Consider the following 17,070-nt stretch of genomic DNA (forward strand, 5'->3'; position numbering starts at 1 on the left):
AATTTTCACCTAGGTCCACCAATTGCAGGGAATTGAAAGTAGTATTCTAACAGCCAATTTTTTTTCTGCTTTAATGTAACATTAGGACTGAGTAAACAAAAGCCTTAAGGAACACACCTTTATCCCTTACAGACAAGTTCAGTGCCACATCCTCCCTCAGCATGGACCAGCTCTGCCCTCAAATACAGGGCTTGGTGTCTGTTTGAGAAGAGGATTGGGTTATACATAGTTAAAAATGCTACTATCTTAAGATCAATTATAAAACCTTAAGGGATTAAAAATTGTTGCCTCTCTCTGTTAAACAAGGTTATAATGTACAAGTAGCCACTCTAAAACCATTGTGGGGAATCGCAAATTGAGAAAAGTATCTTTTTTATCCAAAGGTCTGGTGGATTAATATTTGACTTCAAAAAGTCTAATTACCTCAGTAGTAAGAAACTAGGTACACTTTAATAGCAGTAGAGGTCATTGACCTTGATAAAATCAATGTGCCACCACCTGCCTTTGTAATTACGTCAATGACTCCTCTTCATTATATGCTTATCCACTTCAGTCTTACCAGAGTGCCACAATGTGTTCTATCTGCATGTTGTTTATTCACTAGACAGTGTCCTATACACTTTCTACGTGTTTCTACACCCCAGAAGTCAATCTGAGTTAATATTCAACTGGGACCTTTCCTCAGTAACTTGCTGTGTGTTTTCTGATATGACTGCTCCTTTCTAATTATGTTGGCAGTGCTGCTGAGGAGCACATAATATCATTGCCAAAGTTCAATAAACATACAGAGTAACTATAGAGTTTGGGGGAAAACAGTCGGTGGTGCTTTCATGACCTTTGGCAACAATATGAGCACAGTTTGGCCAATGCCAAACAAATGTCTAACTTCAAATCTCTCAGCAACCAGAAAATGATGGATTTGCTTTACTTTATTACATCTAATAATAAACAAAAAATGCTGTGTTTGTGCAGCGCAGTAGCATGGCCAGACTGAGTGTAGTCCTGTGCAGGAGGTCAGGCCAGATGAATATCAATGGCTCTTTCTTGTCATATTAGAATCACGCAGACGAATCCCCAGGTGGTCTGAGATGAGGGAATGCTAATGAAGTCATTGGAGTCCCACTGACTTAGTGAAGCAGAGCATTTGTGATAGGGAAGCTCATCTGCTTTGTCTGTGGTGGTATAGTAATTGATAAGTTACACTGTCTCTATGAAAACCCTCACTGGCATCTTCAAGCTATGCCTAGTAAATGGAAAAGTAAACATTCCTAATAATCATGACTACTTCTCCATCACTAGCTCCTTCTAGTTCTTCATTTCTAGCTTTCTGTGGCTAAATCCACTAATAGTGGACCAATGCCTGGTTATTATAGAAACAGCATAAGGCTGAGAGGCTCATATTAACATAATATTAAAAGCCAGTTTCTATCCTCTGACCCTTGAGCCTGAAAACCTATGCAAACTACTGCTGCAACTGATAGCAGAAATAATCTGCACAGGACTGGATGTTTAGGATCAGATCAGGACTCCTAAGGAGCCCGGCTATACCTCAAGATCCCCATCCTCAGATGCTCTCTCCACAGTTCAGTGGGTTTAACAAGAGCCAGAACTGTCACAGACAATTTCCACTATGTGGCTCACTTTCCAGCTATGGCTTTTTTTCCATCAGAATGGCCCAAATGAGAATATGGACCATGACTGGTACCTGTATAATTGTTTCCTTCCATTGAACTTCATGTTCCGCCAGCAGAACAGTGCATTAGGTGACCCGCTGCCCTAGGGAATGGCTGCAAAACTGGAAGGCTTTGACATAGATACGATGGCAATGCACCAATAATGCCTGGACGATGTACACAATGTTCTCATTTTCCATTCTCCTCTTCCCCCTATTTCAAATCAACAATATCCTCTGGTAACATATTTGGACAAGAACACCAGTTCCAGTCCTGGGTGGTTTATGCTACAGAAATGCAGTCTCTCTGGAATTTCTCATTCAGGGACCGCATTTCTGTAGCATAAACCACCCACGGCTGGAACTGGTGTTCTTGTCCAAATATGTTACCAAAGGATATAAGCAACCCACTGCTGATACTACCTCATTCTTTAAGCAAAATGAATTCCCATACTGTGGGATTATGACTCTGAAGTGATTCAGCTGTGTAATGGGGCATGGCAGAGAAATGTTTCCAAGTACCTGACCTGGGTCATTAATCCGGAATGTACACTATCTCATTAACATATGTGTGTGTATGTACATATTTTATATACAAGTATATGTAGCTCTGTGTGTATTTATATTCATAAAATCCCCCACAACAACACAGGGAGGGTTGTACATTTTAGTATTAAGAGAAAGACTTAAAATTCCAATGTGGCAGAATAGGTCCAATGAAAGATGAAGGCCAGATTTTCAGTTTATTTATGTCCTTTTGACTTTAGTGAGCTATTCTGATTGACAGTTATGAAGATCTGGCACGCTGTCTTTCAGAGGGGAAGGAGAAAACAAAAAATGGCTGCATAAGGCCTGAAACACTTCTCACTGGTCTAAGGGCAAACCAGGAACAGTTCCATCGCACTCACTGTCATCACATTAATTCTGTGCAACTCACACTGTGCTCTCTAACCTGCAAGAGAAACAGCTGGGGAGCCTTAGTCTAGCATTTGGAATAAAAACCCTTGCATCTGAGCCCAAGCTGTTTTCCATCACAGGGGACTCTGCATTTCCAAGTTATCTCACAGGGCATATCTGCATGGACAGGCGTGACGGACCTGAGCGCCTCTGCTTTTGCTCTGAGCTGGCCAGATGGGAGTCTGCTGTGATTTGGAAGCGGTACAATCAAATTACTTTGGTACTGCGCCCAAGCTTAGAGTCTCTTGAGAGACATGTTACCTGATATAACTTTATCAGTTTTCAAATCAATTTTAATTTAACCTATGCAGTTTTGCACTTAGGTTGGTTCTGTGTCTTGCACAATATGAACTGCCTACGCAATCTACACTTGGCCCAAGTTGGCCAAATATTTCTGGCTTGTGGAAAGGGAGAGATGAGCTTCCCCTCCCTATCTTCTAGTCTATGTGGCCAGTATTTTGCCAGTATTTGCACATGTTTACTTTCCTCTGCTTGCACAACGGATGGAGCACTTGGCCCAAGCTGGCTTCCACTGTGGTCAACGCAGAAAGTCAACAAGACTCACAAGGGAGCTGACGTGTTCCCATAAGGTTCTTTAGTTCAAAGCAATTGTGAAAGTAAAATTGCAGGATTTCTAGATGCATGTTCTTAGCCTGAAAACTGAGAAGCTGTAGTTGGACCCTCTGAAAGGCAGCTTGGTATAGAATAATGAATGCAACTTGATTTTTAACCAAAACCAAAACCAAAACAACAATCCCAAACAGCTGTTTATTCAAGCAAATTTTTTCCTTTATTTTTAATTAGATTCCAGAAATTATAATAGTGCAAACACTCAGTATAAAAGTTGCAATAAGAAATTTACATTCACATTTAACATTTCAGTCCATTCACTTTTTAACATAAAAATAGGACAAATATTCAATTGCTCTTCTCAATTTAACAATCCTGAAAAAGACTGGAAGATACTCTACAATATTCTATTTACATAAAAATAGACCCGTATTATTAATGCAAATCTATCATTAGAAGTTACCCAGTGTTAAGTTATTGTATAGTACTATGTATGTACATACATATCTATATATATAGTGTATAGCTATATAGATATAAAATTTATTTATAGGTTCAGTGGGCTACAATAGTTGGAAAAATGACATCTTGACTTGCTAGTTCATTCCTTAAAGTTAGGACTATTCATTTTATTTGCCTATGTAGATGTTTCTATTGTGATACAGTAGGCCTCCCCCTGGTCCCTTTGCAGTCACTGGCAGTACCCCATTTGACATCAGTGGCAGAAGAATAGACCTTAGAATAAGGCCTGATCTAACCATTCAACAATCATTGAAGTTAATATTTCCATTAACTTTATTTGGCTGTAAATAAGACTACAAGATTTTCTGAAACCTCATATGCCAATTAAATAGAGAGAATAATACACTTGGTTTTCCCTTTGAGGAATGGAGTATCTCTACCTGATGCAAATTTTTTTTTTCCAAAGTCTAAGCTGAATATTCAAATTAGTTTGGAAGCAATGCACAATTTGCTGCAAACATCTGCAGGTTAAGCAGCTGATAAGATTCCTCTTGCATGGTCTTCTTACTGAATACTTCATTCAACCAGCCTTATAAACCCCCAAGATTGTATCTTTCCTTGCTCTTATTTTTTTAATAAAAAGTGGCATCCAGACGCATATAACACGACTGCCCTTGAAATGGGTTTGCATGTGTTTAGTAAACTGCTAGGGAACATGAATTAGGCTACCCCACTCTTGCTTATCTGTGTCTCTTCTTTTGGGACACGAGCAGAGACACTGCTCTGCCTGCAGCTGGCAGGGCTAAGCCTCGCTGCCCAGCTTGGTGCCAGCTGCTGGTGCCTGTGCTCCTACCACAGGGTACGTTTATTCGCCCTTTCAAGTCTGCTGTCACATGTACTGCTTCCTGACTAGATTATGTCAAAGCTATTTCTTTTCCCCTAAACACCTATTATATGAACAATCTGCTTTTTGGAAATATATTTTCTTTTTGAAAAAGAAGGAGTTTGACAGCCATGTGATGGAAGACCTATAGAGGGAGATGGTAAGCAGGCCTGAGGGGACAGTAACCACCTGCAACAAAAATGTGATGGCACTGAACAACTGAAGGTGAGTTAAGGGCAGCAGGGGCACCGATTTCTTAAGAAGCAGTGTTTTATGAGCTGCAGGTCCCTTTTTTACATCCAAAGAAGAATGACATGATGTTAAGAGGCAGGCAGGCCTGCCTGCTCCTTTTGTTCTTAATACTATGGCGTTGATTACATTTAAATGTTTCTAGGATGATTAAAATTATGGGTAAGCCTACAACGGACACTGCGTCGTCATATTTAGGCAGACCAATTTTGATTGTAGAACACATGATCCATGTGTTTTTTTGTTTCCTACCTTAGGCTGCTGAACATTTAATTATAAAAAGAAGGAGTCACACACACTTTTAAATCTTTTCAATTAACAGATCAGAAAAATACTTCACATCTTACATCTAAGCAGAACCTATGGACATATACCAGAATGGCAAAAATTAACCTCCTGACAGCAGAGAGTACGAGGACTAATCAGCAGGATAAAATCCAGACAGATGTGAGTTGCAGCACAGGTTTTAGTGGCAGAGATTTTAAGATACGAGTCAAATATGGCTAAATCTGCCTGAAACTGTGAAATACGTGTATTACTACTGTTTTGCACCATTATCCACATTCTGTGTACAAACTGATGATTTGCACACAGACAAATCTACACACAAGTACCTTATGGAAAAAGAACCTCCAAGAAGAGGTTTTTAACCTCTGTCAGAATTTCACTGAAAATAATATCACTGCTCTAGAATTCTCAATATAGGCTTAAATTACACTAGAAATGGTAACTGCTCTTGGACTCTGGTTTTTAGACTAGTTACTCTGAAAGCATTACTTTAATTCTTACCGTATTCTGAACATTTTCCAAAGCTACCACCGTGTAATAACCAGCTGCTTGAATGCAGAAAACAAACTCAACATTTGCTTTGTCTAAGTCCAAACTTGTGCAGACAATTGTACTTGTAAATGGGAGCAAGTTATACAATCACTTTACTTCTTAATTGAACCCTAGTAATGTTACTGTAAAAAAAGCAGGAGTTATAAGTGAAGAAGGATTTCTACTGTAACGATTTAAAAATGTAATTATCATGAAGCTATTTTGTGATGGCACAAGTAATTTTCATCTACGTTTCATTGAAAATTCTTTATATATCAATCAACTGGCATTTGAAATGTAAAAACAGACAACCTTTGTACCCATGCACACTAAGGAGTAAAAGACATGAAAAATCACCTAAATAACTTCAATGTGCCAGTTCAAATTTTTCGTAACTGATGCCACCATTGACAGGCCTAGGATCAAAGCAGCAGATCAGGCACTTAAAAGTAAGACACAATAGTGTACAGAACCGCAGTAATTAAAGAACACCTTAGTCTTGCCCATAACGAGAACTGTTAGCTGTTTTACCACCAGCAGTCTAACCTACATCTAGCAAACGTGGCAGTGTGGTTACAAGCTGTAGGTAAGTGTTCTGGATGTTTTTAATCAATGTGTTGTGTAAGCCTGTTCTGAAGAGGAGTGCAGCCAGCTTTTTCAAAGGAGCTCCAAACAATCTGGGCAGATTTTCTGCAAACTCAGCTAATTGTGTGTGCTGAGCTTTCTAGGAAATCTGTTCTTATTTAGCTTGGATCCACATATACCTGTGTATGGCCTCCCTCCATAAACACTTGGAGCACTCCTTGCACTCACATAGCTGTGCTGGTAGTAAACCAAAGTAGGAAAAGGAAGTAGTAAAAAAGCTTCACAGTGATGCAGCACTGTTTGTTCCTTCAGTTTTATGCAGGTGTGACATCTCTGATGCCACAGAAGGCATAAAACGGGGATCCTAATATAAAGAAGCAGATCCTCCAGCATGCAGTAAGGCACAAGCAAAACCAAGTCCTTTCAGCACACAGGCTATGTACCTTAACCAATGCTAATTCAAATTTCAAGGTGCTTCCTCATGATCAGAAAATAGGCATTAAAGGTGACAACCCCCAACCATTTCTAATAATTCCTTCTGAAATTCTGAAAGTAGTTCACCAAGAGATCTTTAACATTCTTGTGAATGTGAACAGACACAAAAACTCAAAAATGGATCTGGCTGTGCATTTAAACACAAGCCTTATTTTTGTTGCACTAGGAATCTGGTTGAGCTCTGCCAGCTCAGATACTCAAGACCTGTCCCATGTCACTGAAAGCTTTATCTCTGACTTCAAAAGGAGTACTGGCTTTTCACCTTTTCCTTTCAGCAATTGGTAACTCACAGGCTTCTTTTCTTTTTGTTATTTGGTACTCCTGCTAACTTTATGGTTGGGTTTTTTTTCTTCTTTTCCTGTTTTTGTCCTTGTACCCATCAGATTATAAGTCACACCAGGCCACCCAAGCAGTGTGACATTTTGAAGAGTAATTAAAAAGCAACAGGCAGCCCCCCCTTATGTGTACTTTTTTCCATTTATTTACATTTACATATTTATTAATTATTTAGATTTGGCCTGAAAACTCAGTGAGAGATGGGATTAAGAGGAACGAAGAGCTAAAAAAAGCCTATACAGAGTTCTGGAAAAAGCCAATCATAAACAGGGTTGAGGTGGAGAAGCAGAGTCCAGATTGTCATTAGTCACAACAGTTATGCCACACTGAGATGTAAAACTCACTGAATTTGAGATGAGTTAGTTTAAGACTGTTAGAAACCCTTAACTGCTTTATGAGGCCAATCATCAGTACAAGGTAGTGGTTCTTGTATGCAGGCAACTGGGATACGTTGTATGAATCAACATCTTAACTTATGATGACAAAAGTACTTGCAGAAGCTGTACTGCTTAGTTAACCTCACAGTCACCTGATTAAAGAAACAAATTAACGGATTTCTAAGTCCTATTATAAAACTAGCTCAAATCTGTAAAATACAAGAAGTCCTTATTAATCCATAGTAGAAAGTATTCACAGTCCACAGCCTTTTTCCTCTGCCACCAACCTCAGTGTTATGCTCCTGCAATACTCCTCATTTATCATACAGCAATTAAATAAGTAATTTGAGAAGTAGTCCCGAGCTGTAGTGACACAGATACGACATCTTTAAAGTATGCAAAATACCTCCAGAATTTAAAGTTTTGTTCAGCAGCAATATGGGAAAAATCAGCTAGAGGATTGGATATGGATTTCTTATCCCTATGTCACTAACTGACATGGGCCTCCAGCTGTGGGTTAGGCTGTGGTGCCTAAGGGAGGCATCCCTGTAAGCATGGCTTTAGTGTGAGCAGGAATAGCATCAGCACAGAACCCAGACGGCTCAAAGCCAGAGAACCCAGTGAATCTTCTCCTAATAGTTCTGTTAAATACTTTCTGCTTATCAATAGAAGTTACTTGGAAAACAAGTCAAAAAAGCTAATGAAAATAAGGCAACAAAATTAATTTATCTATATATACACATACATATATATGCATATGTATGTATCTAGAAAAACAATCTATTTGCATTATTCACATACAATAACTTATTATCACATTAGAAATATACTCTGGGTAACGTCAATGGGCCAAATTCACCTCCTTTACCTTCCATAGTGTTGCACCTGCATACAGCAATGATGGATTTGACACTTGGTCCTTCTTGATGAAAATACTACATCAAATGCAGTATCAGAGAATACCCACTGAATGTCAGATATTACACCATTATGAACTAGAATATCTGCTTGCTTTTTATATTACAGTAAGTAGAGTTTATTGCTTCTAATGACCAGAAGGTACCTTATGAAGACAGCATAGATGTTGATAACACTTTTCATATACTGTATTATGGATCTTGGAACACTGAGGTTGGCAGATCACAATCGTTAAATTAGTTTTCTTCTTTATTTGCTGTTTGCATTTTGATTTTGCTTTGCTGAATGCACATGCAACTAGTGGATTTAACTCTGTGCCAGAAGTGATATGTCAAAAACATTTAGGAAAACTTACTGTTTTGTTTTGTTTTACTGAAGTCAGGCATGAGTGGCATGCAGTAGATTGCAAGGAAAAGCAAAAGGACGTCCATTTCCAAAAGATTTATAATCTCCATGCACATGTAAAATGTCTCTTACAAAAATCATTAACATTTTTTAAAAGTGTGCCTTTTGCCTCTTTTTATACAAGTGTACATGCAGTTACCTGTCTGAGCTAAAACTATTTACAAAATTTCATAATACAATACATCTTTTAAAGTGAATAATACATGAAAGGCCAATGTTTTCTGTTGTTTTGTAACACTGTACAAGATTAAAAATAAATAAGGCATTATAATACAGGTTTATCACAAATTAAAAAATGTTGGTTTTCACTGTAATACAAAACTCTAACTTGAAAGAACATTATGGCTAAATAGTCCTCCTGCCTGGGCAGAACACATACAGAATCTGGACTTGCTGATGTAAAGAAAACACTTTGTTTCTGCTACAAGCAGGAATTCAACACATGAAAATGATTCACGCTACTTACTAATGTGTTCAGACTCCTCAAAGCACTGAAATGGCACAGATCATACACTGTTTCCCTTCGAACAGTGACTCCCAAGTACTTTCTTTTGCCTTACAGATAAATCACAGGCAAAAGTGTGAAAGAGATTTAGGCGCATGACCTACTCTCGGTTACAGTGTTGTAAAATACTCAGTTCAGTACCAACGCCAGACATTGCTGTAACCCAAAGCAGAACTTGTCCTACAGAAGCTCAACTCCTGACCTTCATAAGCATGCTAAACTCCTGGTGATTTCTGCAGGCCTTGTGGGTACATAAGGGATGCAGATTTGGCCCTAATGAGCTGAAGCTTTTTGCTCTAAGTCTTACCTAGAGAAAGCAAGGGAGAATTTGCATCCGTTTTAGTGAATACAAGGGAGTGTGACTTGCCACAGTGGGAAGCAGCTACAAAAAACAACGCATTTTACAGGCTGGATAAAATAGCTCTCCAGTCAATGGCAATGGAAAATGTTTGGAAATATCTAGCCAGTAATTCAGCTGAATGCCAGTTTGTAATGTCAGCAGAGAATACAATTAAAAAATTTAAAGATAAAGGTAGCATAGGAACACTTTGAAATTAGCTCCCAAGACAGTGAAGTTTGAAGATCTCTGATACACATCTCCTTATATAAAGAATGAAAGACTTCAATTATTACTATTATCTGAAAGAGAAAACGTGCAAACTCATGTGATATATTGTGCTTGCTACTGACGGACATCAACATGCCAAAATGGCATCACTTTGTTGTAGGGCTCGTATCTGTTAATTGTTTCAAGCTAACAGCTGCACAAAACAGTGAACAGAAGTGCAGGAGACTATTCTGCCCTCAATGCAACAATGTGAGGAACTTTTGGATACTGTGGGGCAGAACTGACTCCTTGCTGGGGCTACAGCAAGGTCACCCAGGCAAAAGTTACAGAGCTTGACCAGAAAATTAATAAATGCGAGATAGGAAATACAACTGCATAGACTAAGGTGGACACAATCCAAATCCCACAGAAATCCAAGGAAATCCTTCTGATGATTTTCAGGGATATTGGAGTGGGCCACATATTATCTTCAGCTAATTGCCAATAAAAATTTGATGATAAGCTTCTCTAACTTGGTAGAAAATGTGCATTTGTGGGGTTATCGGAAGTACTACTACTAACTCTTTCCATGTATAAAACTTACTGAACATATCAAAGAACACAGAAGAAGAGCGAGATTAAATCTGTCATTTAAAGCTATCACACAAGAGCTGAAATAAAACAAATGTATACAGAGAAAGAAAATGGGGCAAAATTGCACAAATAGGGAGGGAAAGCATAAAGGGAAGAGCACAGCTTCATTCAACAGGCATTTCAACAGGCATTTAGCTTTCCCTGTTGGAATGGCTGCTGAATATTGCTTATCATTTTCACATGGCTTTTTACTAATTTGTGCCTTGGCTGAACTTTCTTCGTGATTCTGTACTGCTCAGTCCAGGACTACAAAGAAAAATATAGTTTTCCCCTTAGTAAAACCAGCAACAACAACAACAATAAAATACAAAAAATGTTAATGGTAGGACTCCAACAAAGTCTGGAAACTGACTCCAAACACACCATCATTGATGCTGGGAGCTAGCGCATGCACACTGGACTGGCTGCAGCACCAAGAAGCCATCCTGGTCCACTCAACGTGCTCTGGAGGCACAGATCTCCTGCAAAAAGTGCTGACTGAGAAGCTGATGACAGACTGCGCCTGTCTGGTCCTTTCTATTCAACATGGAAAACATTCTTACAAAAGTCATGTGTCTCATTTGACTGTTGGAGAGGAGGATCAGGCTTAGAAAAACTTTGGAGTAATTCTACTAGCACCTGCTAATCTTTTAAAATATTAAAATGAGTAATCCAAATTTACCTTGTTACATGATCTTCCACTGACATTACTTCAGGACTAGTCTGGGAATGAGTCTGGGGATGAGAACAGTCCTGAAAATATTAGTGTAGGGGATGATTCACTTCTGCTCACTGAGTGATAAAAGAAACAATGGCAATATGCCTCCAACCTGGATCTATTGAAGAAGTAACAAAGAAATAATTTCTTTGTAAACTTTTGGGGTGGGTCAATGGCTGTATTTGGTCTATGTGTTCACATACTACCAGATCTACCGCCAGGATCTGAACATGCTTTTAATAACAGCACATGTAAAAATAATGTTTTATTATTATCCATGAAATTATACCAGATTCCCTGATTGAAAAATTGTGTAACATGGGCTCTTTGTGAGTGGAACTGAGTGATTAATGCTATTGCACATAATGCGTTCCATTTTGGTTAAATATTTAAATTATCTGTATGACGATTTAGTTCTTACAAATCTGTTAGAAAACATAAATATGCAGTGTGCTTTACATGGATACCACTTATTCAGTTTAATTATGTAAACATTTGTTCTTTTAAATCTATATTCTCTACAGGTATTTCTTTAAATGGCTTTGAATGCCTCAAAACCAGAATTAAATTACTCTAGAAGAGTATCTGTGAACTGGATAGCTGTTATGGAGATAAAGAAATGCAGTGATTTTCCACAGATCAGACAGGGTGCATACACCTAGTACAGTTAGGAAGCAATTCTCAGTTTTTTATAGCCACTTTAATCACAACACTAATTTTGCTAGCATTGTAATGAAGCACCTAGCTGAAGGTGTATATAAAAATTAAATAAAAACCTTGCTGAAAACCACAAGAGTCCCACAGTGGCCTGATATGGCTACATGGAGAATGGAAACTCCTGCAATATTTACTTAACCATTTGCATTTGTTGACAAAGTATTTGTCCATATACTTCTAACACAAACAGTGACTGCTCCAAAGCAAATGCTGATTGCAGGAGAATCACTCAGAATCTTCTTTCCACTGAAATCAGTAATAAAATAGGCCCACCAAAGGGAAATGTGACATGCAAGTTTTCTACAATACAATCTGGACAAGTTCTGCAGCCTTGGGTGGGTTTTTTGGGTTTGGGTTTTTTTTGAGGGGGGAGGTGTGTTATTTTTTTTTAGTTAAAAGGAAGTTTTGCATGTTTTTAGACAACGTAAAGTTTTGCTTCTCTTTTGGAAAGCAGTGAGGCTGGTTGGCTTGTGCATCTCCATCAGGACAGTATAGCACCTATCCATGGAGCACATATCACTCAGCAGGATGACCTCCAACTGCCCCCACCTCGAGTACGGAGCTGCACTCCACATTTCACATCCCAATCACTGTTTCAGGATGAAACCATGAACAATAGGATGTGGGCTGCATTAAAGGAAAAAGCATATGTTCCCTTTTATGCAGATTAAGAGCAGGCCTCACTCTCCTGGCACGTTTACCAGTGTGCTCCTCATTTGGGCAAAGTTTGACTGTGCTTGTTTCTCAGAATTATAGCTTTCTATAATTGTACAGCTTTGAAGAATGAGCCTGGGTAGAATCAAGATATAATAAAACCATGGCATCAATTTAAAAATCAATTAAGACTTAAGACTATGTTGGCAAACATACAATTGTCACAAAGCTAGAAACAGCATGTTTGTCACCAGTACAAGACTATTCTTTGAACTGTTTAGAAAGGTAAAGCTAAATCCTGGAACTGAGCCACAGGAACTGTGCTGTTTGTAAAAGCCTGAAATAATACCATTCTTCTGCTTTTCAATAAATTCAGCACTGTACACAAAGGAATGTTTCTATATTGCATAAGCATATTGCTGTGCTTGCCAGGTGCCTCCTCTGTCTTGCACAGAGTCAAATGACTAGTGAAAATGCAGCAACTTCTAAACTACCACCCTTTTTAAAAAAAAAAATAAAAAATTGAAAGAATATATAATGTTCTTTTGCCAAACCTTTAAGCTCTGTGGTTTATCTATTTCATATCCTAGTGTTACGATTTGAACTGGAATTTTTTTGAACTTTTTGGAGCATGCAAGGAGAGTTTTAAAAAATACATAGGGTTTAGCAATTAGCTGAATCCAGTCTTCATTAATCTGCCATTGACAGCACAATGGACGCTGTTCTCATTGCTTTAACTCATGCACTGAGCGCAGTTTCTCTGACTCTTGCTGTAGCCCTGGAGAGTCTTCAGCTGCCCCACACTCCACAGTTAAATGCAGCTTTGCTAATCCCAGACCCAACAATGCTGGCTGTGACAGAAAGAGAAATCTCTTTGCTGTCATTGCAGGTGGATGTGTAAATAAATACATATTTTTATGTTTATCTCTATAAATCTTATTAACTCTACACAGGACTTTGTATATGTGCATATATAGATTAAAACATATATATACACACACACATAAATAATTGCTTGCATGTTTCTCTCATTTTTTTTCATTTATCCTTTAAAAATGCCAAGAAAATATCCCTTATTTCCAGAAAATCAGGTTTTGACTTTTCCTAACAGAATTGCTAGCCCTTATATGTTCCATCCCAAGAGTTCGTTACACAGTCCCCAAGTTCTCTTTGGTTGGGTTGTAGTGGTCCTTGGTTAATGCCATGGTCTATGACCTCTGATCTCTTGGTAAAAATTCAGGCAACCATCACTCTCCAAGTTCACTGCAAATGGCACAACCAAATCTCCTTTGCTCTACGCCTCCTTCACAGCTGGCACAGAAGGAAGATAATGCAGTGTTTGATTTGTGTGAGTGGCAGACGCTTGACCTGCTCCAAGCCCAGCTTTTACAGTAAAGCTAGCAACTGAGGACACCGACGGACAGCTGGTGCCCAGTTTTGTTTGAATGTTTGCTCTCCCGTAAGGGTACATTTTCCGCTCTAAGTTTAAAGACCGTGTTTGTGAATTATTTCCATCGGCCTTTCCTTCCAGGAAATAGGTCAACATTTCGCCTTTTCCCTTTACACTGACTTTACCCCTGCACACAAATTCATAACTGCACCTTTTTAATATCCGCTGAACTTCTTCTGTCACCTGAAGACAGAAAAAAAAGAACTATTAGTTTTTCCTGTTCATATAAGGTTAATTCTAGAACTGCTCACTCCTCCCCATTTTACCTCTCTGTCATGAAATATGTGTAAGCAGAATGAATTAGCACTTACTGCACTGCTCTTGGGCTCACTTAGAATTTTCTTAAGGAATTAAAAATCACTGACTAAACTGGAATCTGAGAAGCAGAACTTCTGGTCTTGAGCTGAATAATTACACAGCCAGATTAAGTGTCGTCCAACAGAAATGTGTAATCAAATTGTCCACTGATGTAAGCTGAATCAGTTCCAGTGATGTTAATTTACTCCAGAAGAACTTTTGATCCCTGGAGACTAGACAGGTATTTTGGACGAAGGACTGCATTGAGATTTTGAGAGGTGCAGCATAGCTTCTAGCCAAGCTCTAGTAGAACAACAATGTTCTCTCTCTGTGTAGCCTCTCTGATCCAAAGTATCCAAGGAATTTTTAAAGCTACATAAAATGCAGCATGATGCAAATGGACACAGATCCTTTCCTTGAGGTCCTTATTCAGGCAAAATTCCTACAGCAGAAGGACTGGCCCATGCAGTGTCAGTATTCCCAGGCTTGCCTCCAACTGTGCAATGCAGCAGAGAACTCTTCTTCTGATGGGAAGTGATTTACTTGAGGATTTTGTTACCTCCAAGTAATGAAGCATATATAATGGCAAACAACTATACCTCTGATGCTTGAATCATCTGGAGAACGTTGCCCTTTTCATAAGAACCACAAGATCAAGTGAGGCTGTGTTTTCTAAGTGGTCTTGAAAATGTAACCACATATAAAATAGGAGGTATGTAAAGTTTGCAAAATTGAATGCACTCACCTGAATTTTCCCCTGCACTCCAGTACTATCCATCCGGCTGGCAACATTTACAGTGTTCCCCCAGATATCATACTGTGGTCTTCTGGCTCCAATGACTCCAGCTACTACCGGCCCGACATTAATACCTAAAATCAAAACAATGAGTTTGGTTTCAAACACTACAGCATATTGTCCAAGGGAAACATGAATCTTGCAAAATAGATTTAACACAAGTGCTTTCGAATTTTTCTGGTCATAGGACATAATATATGTTAATGCCAACTGGACTTCTCCATTTGTAAGAGGTTTAGAAACAAAATAAAGACATACACAGAGATATCTTATTGGAAATGCAATAATGTAGACAACATAAATATTTGGCTCATCTGTGGATTTTCTTTTTTTGTTTAAGAGAAGAAGAAAAACAGTGGTAGTGCAGAGTTTAGCCGTAGAACAATTCAGGACAAACAGTTAAGGCTCTTTAATTGTTGGTATTGTGGTTGCTCATATAAAGCCTTTTAATGGAGGTTTTCCAAGTGGAATAGAAATAGTAGCCTGGAAGACATGAGGAATGGGGTAAGGGAAGCGTGTCACATTGGTTGTCAGTACTAGACAACTCAGATCAGGGAGACACTAAAAGAATACAAGAGTGTATGAAAATGGCTCAAGCATCTTTTTGGGGAAACCGCAGGACTCAATTCTACATTTCTGACTGATTTTGACACCATGTTTGGAAGAATATCATAGAATCAATCATAGAATCATAGAATGGTTTGGGTTGGAAAGGACCTCAAAGATCGTCTAGTTCCAAGCCCCCTGCCATGGGCAGGGACACCCTCCACCAGACCACGTTGCCCAAAGCCCCATCCAACCTGGTCTTGAACACTTCTGGGAATGGGGCCTCCACAACCTCTCTGAAAATAAATAGAGAAATAAAAGAAAAAAAAAATTAAAAAAAAAAAGAAAATTAAATAAAAGAGGATGTTCCTTCTTCTGAGTGCCCTGAAGAGCTGCAGATGCTAAAACCTGCATGAGGTTCTGTGCAAGAGCTTTCCCAGGCAAGTTATGCAGAAGAATAGGGGTTAAATATTTGTCTTCTGCCCCTTTGTGAACCTGGAAAGACCAGTTATAAACAGACTTCAAAGAGAATCTGGGGTGTCTAATTATTAGGATGTACAGGAGGGCAAAGATGTATAACTCTCCTATTGCTACCCTTGATGTCTTTGGTCTTTCTCAATTTTCCACTGCTAGCGAATTTACTTTTCTCCTCGTCCAGCCCATTCTCACAGTTCAGCCATGAAAATATAGAGAGAAGCTGGAGAAAACTATCTGTGTTAGAATATGCAATGAAATGAGAACAGCAGTGGAGTACTATTGGAGAGGAGCAGGATACAGGGAAGGAAGGGAAGAGGGGAACTTGCTCTCTAAGAAGGCTAGGAGAAAGGACTCCAAGAGGTAAGAAATGTAGTAACATGTAAAGGATTGTATGGGAAGGTTTGTGTTGTGAAGACCAGGGGATTTGATTTGTTAGAGAAAATAGGACTTAGGGAGATGATTTGGCATCTGTGGACAGAAAGCTCCCATCACACTTTTAATTCCAACAAAGCTTTTGTAGGTGCAACTTAATAGTTAAGTACAGCCAGATCCAGTTTTCAGCAGTTTAGCTATGCAGAGCAGTGTAAGCCACAAGACTGGGTACGCTAATAATATTGTATACAATTATCAGTGCAGTTTTCTTTTAGCGGTGCCTAGATTAAGTAAACACACTGGAATTGGAGATGCTCACCATCGAGCCTGCTTGCTTTCCACGTGTATGTGACTCTCCCACTAAAGGAGGCTTTTCAGTTTTAATCATGAATGCAGGACAGGTAATCCTTTGCATACAGCACAGGGAAAGCCAACAATATTCTGCTTGTGTGATAATTGTAGAAATGTGACTTACCAACTCGTAGAACAAAGTCATTGTAAGACTGATAGTTGATTTCATCAAGAACGTCAAACATCTCTATTGCAAAATCTGCCAGTGTACTCAGATGGGAATAAATTGATTTTTTTGCCTAGAAACAAAATAGTATTGCACATTAGATTTGTATGATA

The 17,070-nt window shown here is 38.8% G+C and overlaps 1 protein-coding gene across 1 annotated transcript in view; it reads right to left on the bottom strand.

Moving 5' to 3' along the window:
- Nucleotides 1–3,411: 3,411 nt before the first annotated feature.
- The window catches only part of ADCY1 (adenylate cyclase 1), a 165,473-nt gene continuing 151,814 nt past the window's right edge, over nucleotides 3,412–17,070 (bottom strand). The window contains exons 18-20 of the mRNA XM_054814354.1: nucleotides 16,916–17,030; nucleotides 14,995–15,119; nucleotides 3,412–14,135 (exon numbers count right to left, since the gene is read on the bottom strand). Coding sequence (XP_054670329.1) covers nucleotides 13,797–14,135; nucleotides 14,995–15,119; nucleotides 16,916–17,030 — 579 coding nt within the window. The 3' untranslated portion in view covers nucleotides 3,412–13,796. The remainder of the gene's footprint in view (nucleotides 14,136–14,994; nucleotides 15,120–16,915; nucleotides 17,031–17,070) is intronic.

The sequence above is a fragment of the Grus americana genome, chromosome 2 (genome assembly GCF_028858705.1).
Source record: "Grus americana isolate bGruAme1 chromosome 2, bGruAme1.mat, whole genome shotgun sequence".
Lineage (NCBI taxonomy): Eukaryota > Metazoa > Chordata > Aves > Gruiformes > Gruidae > Grus > Grus americana.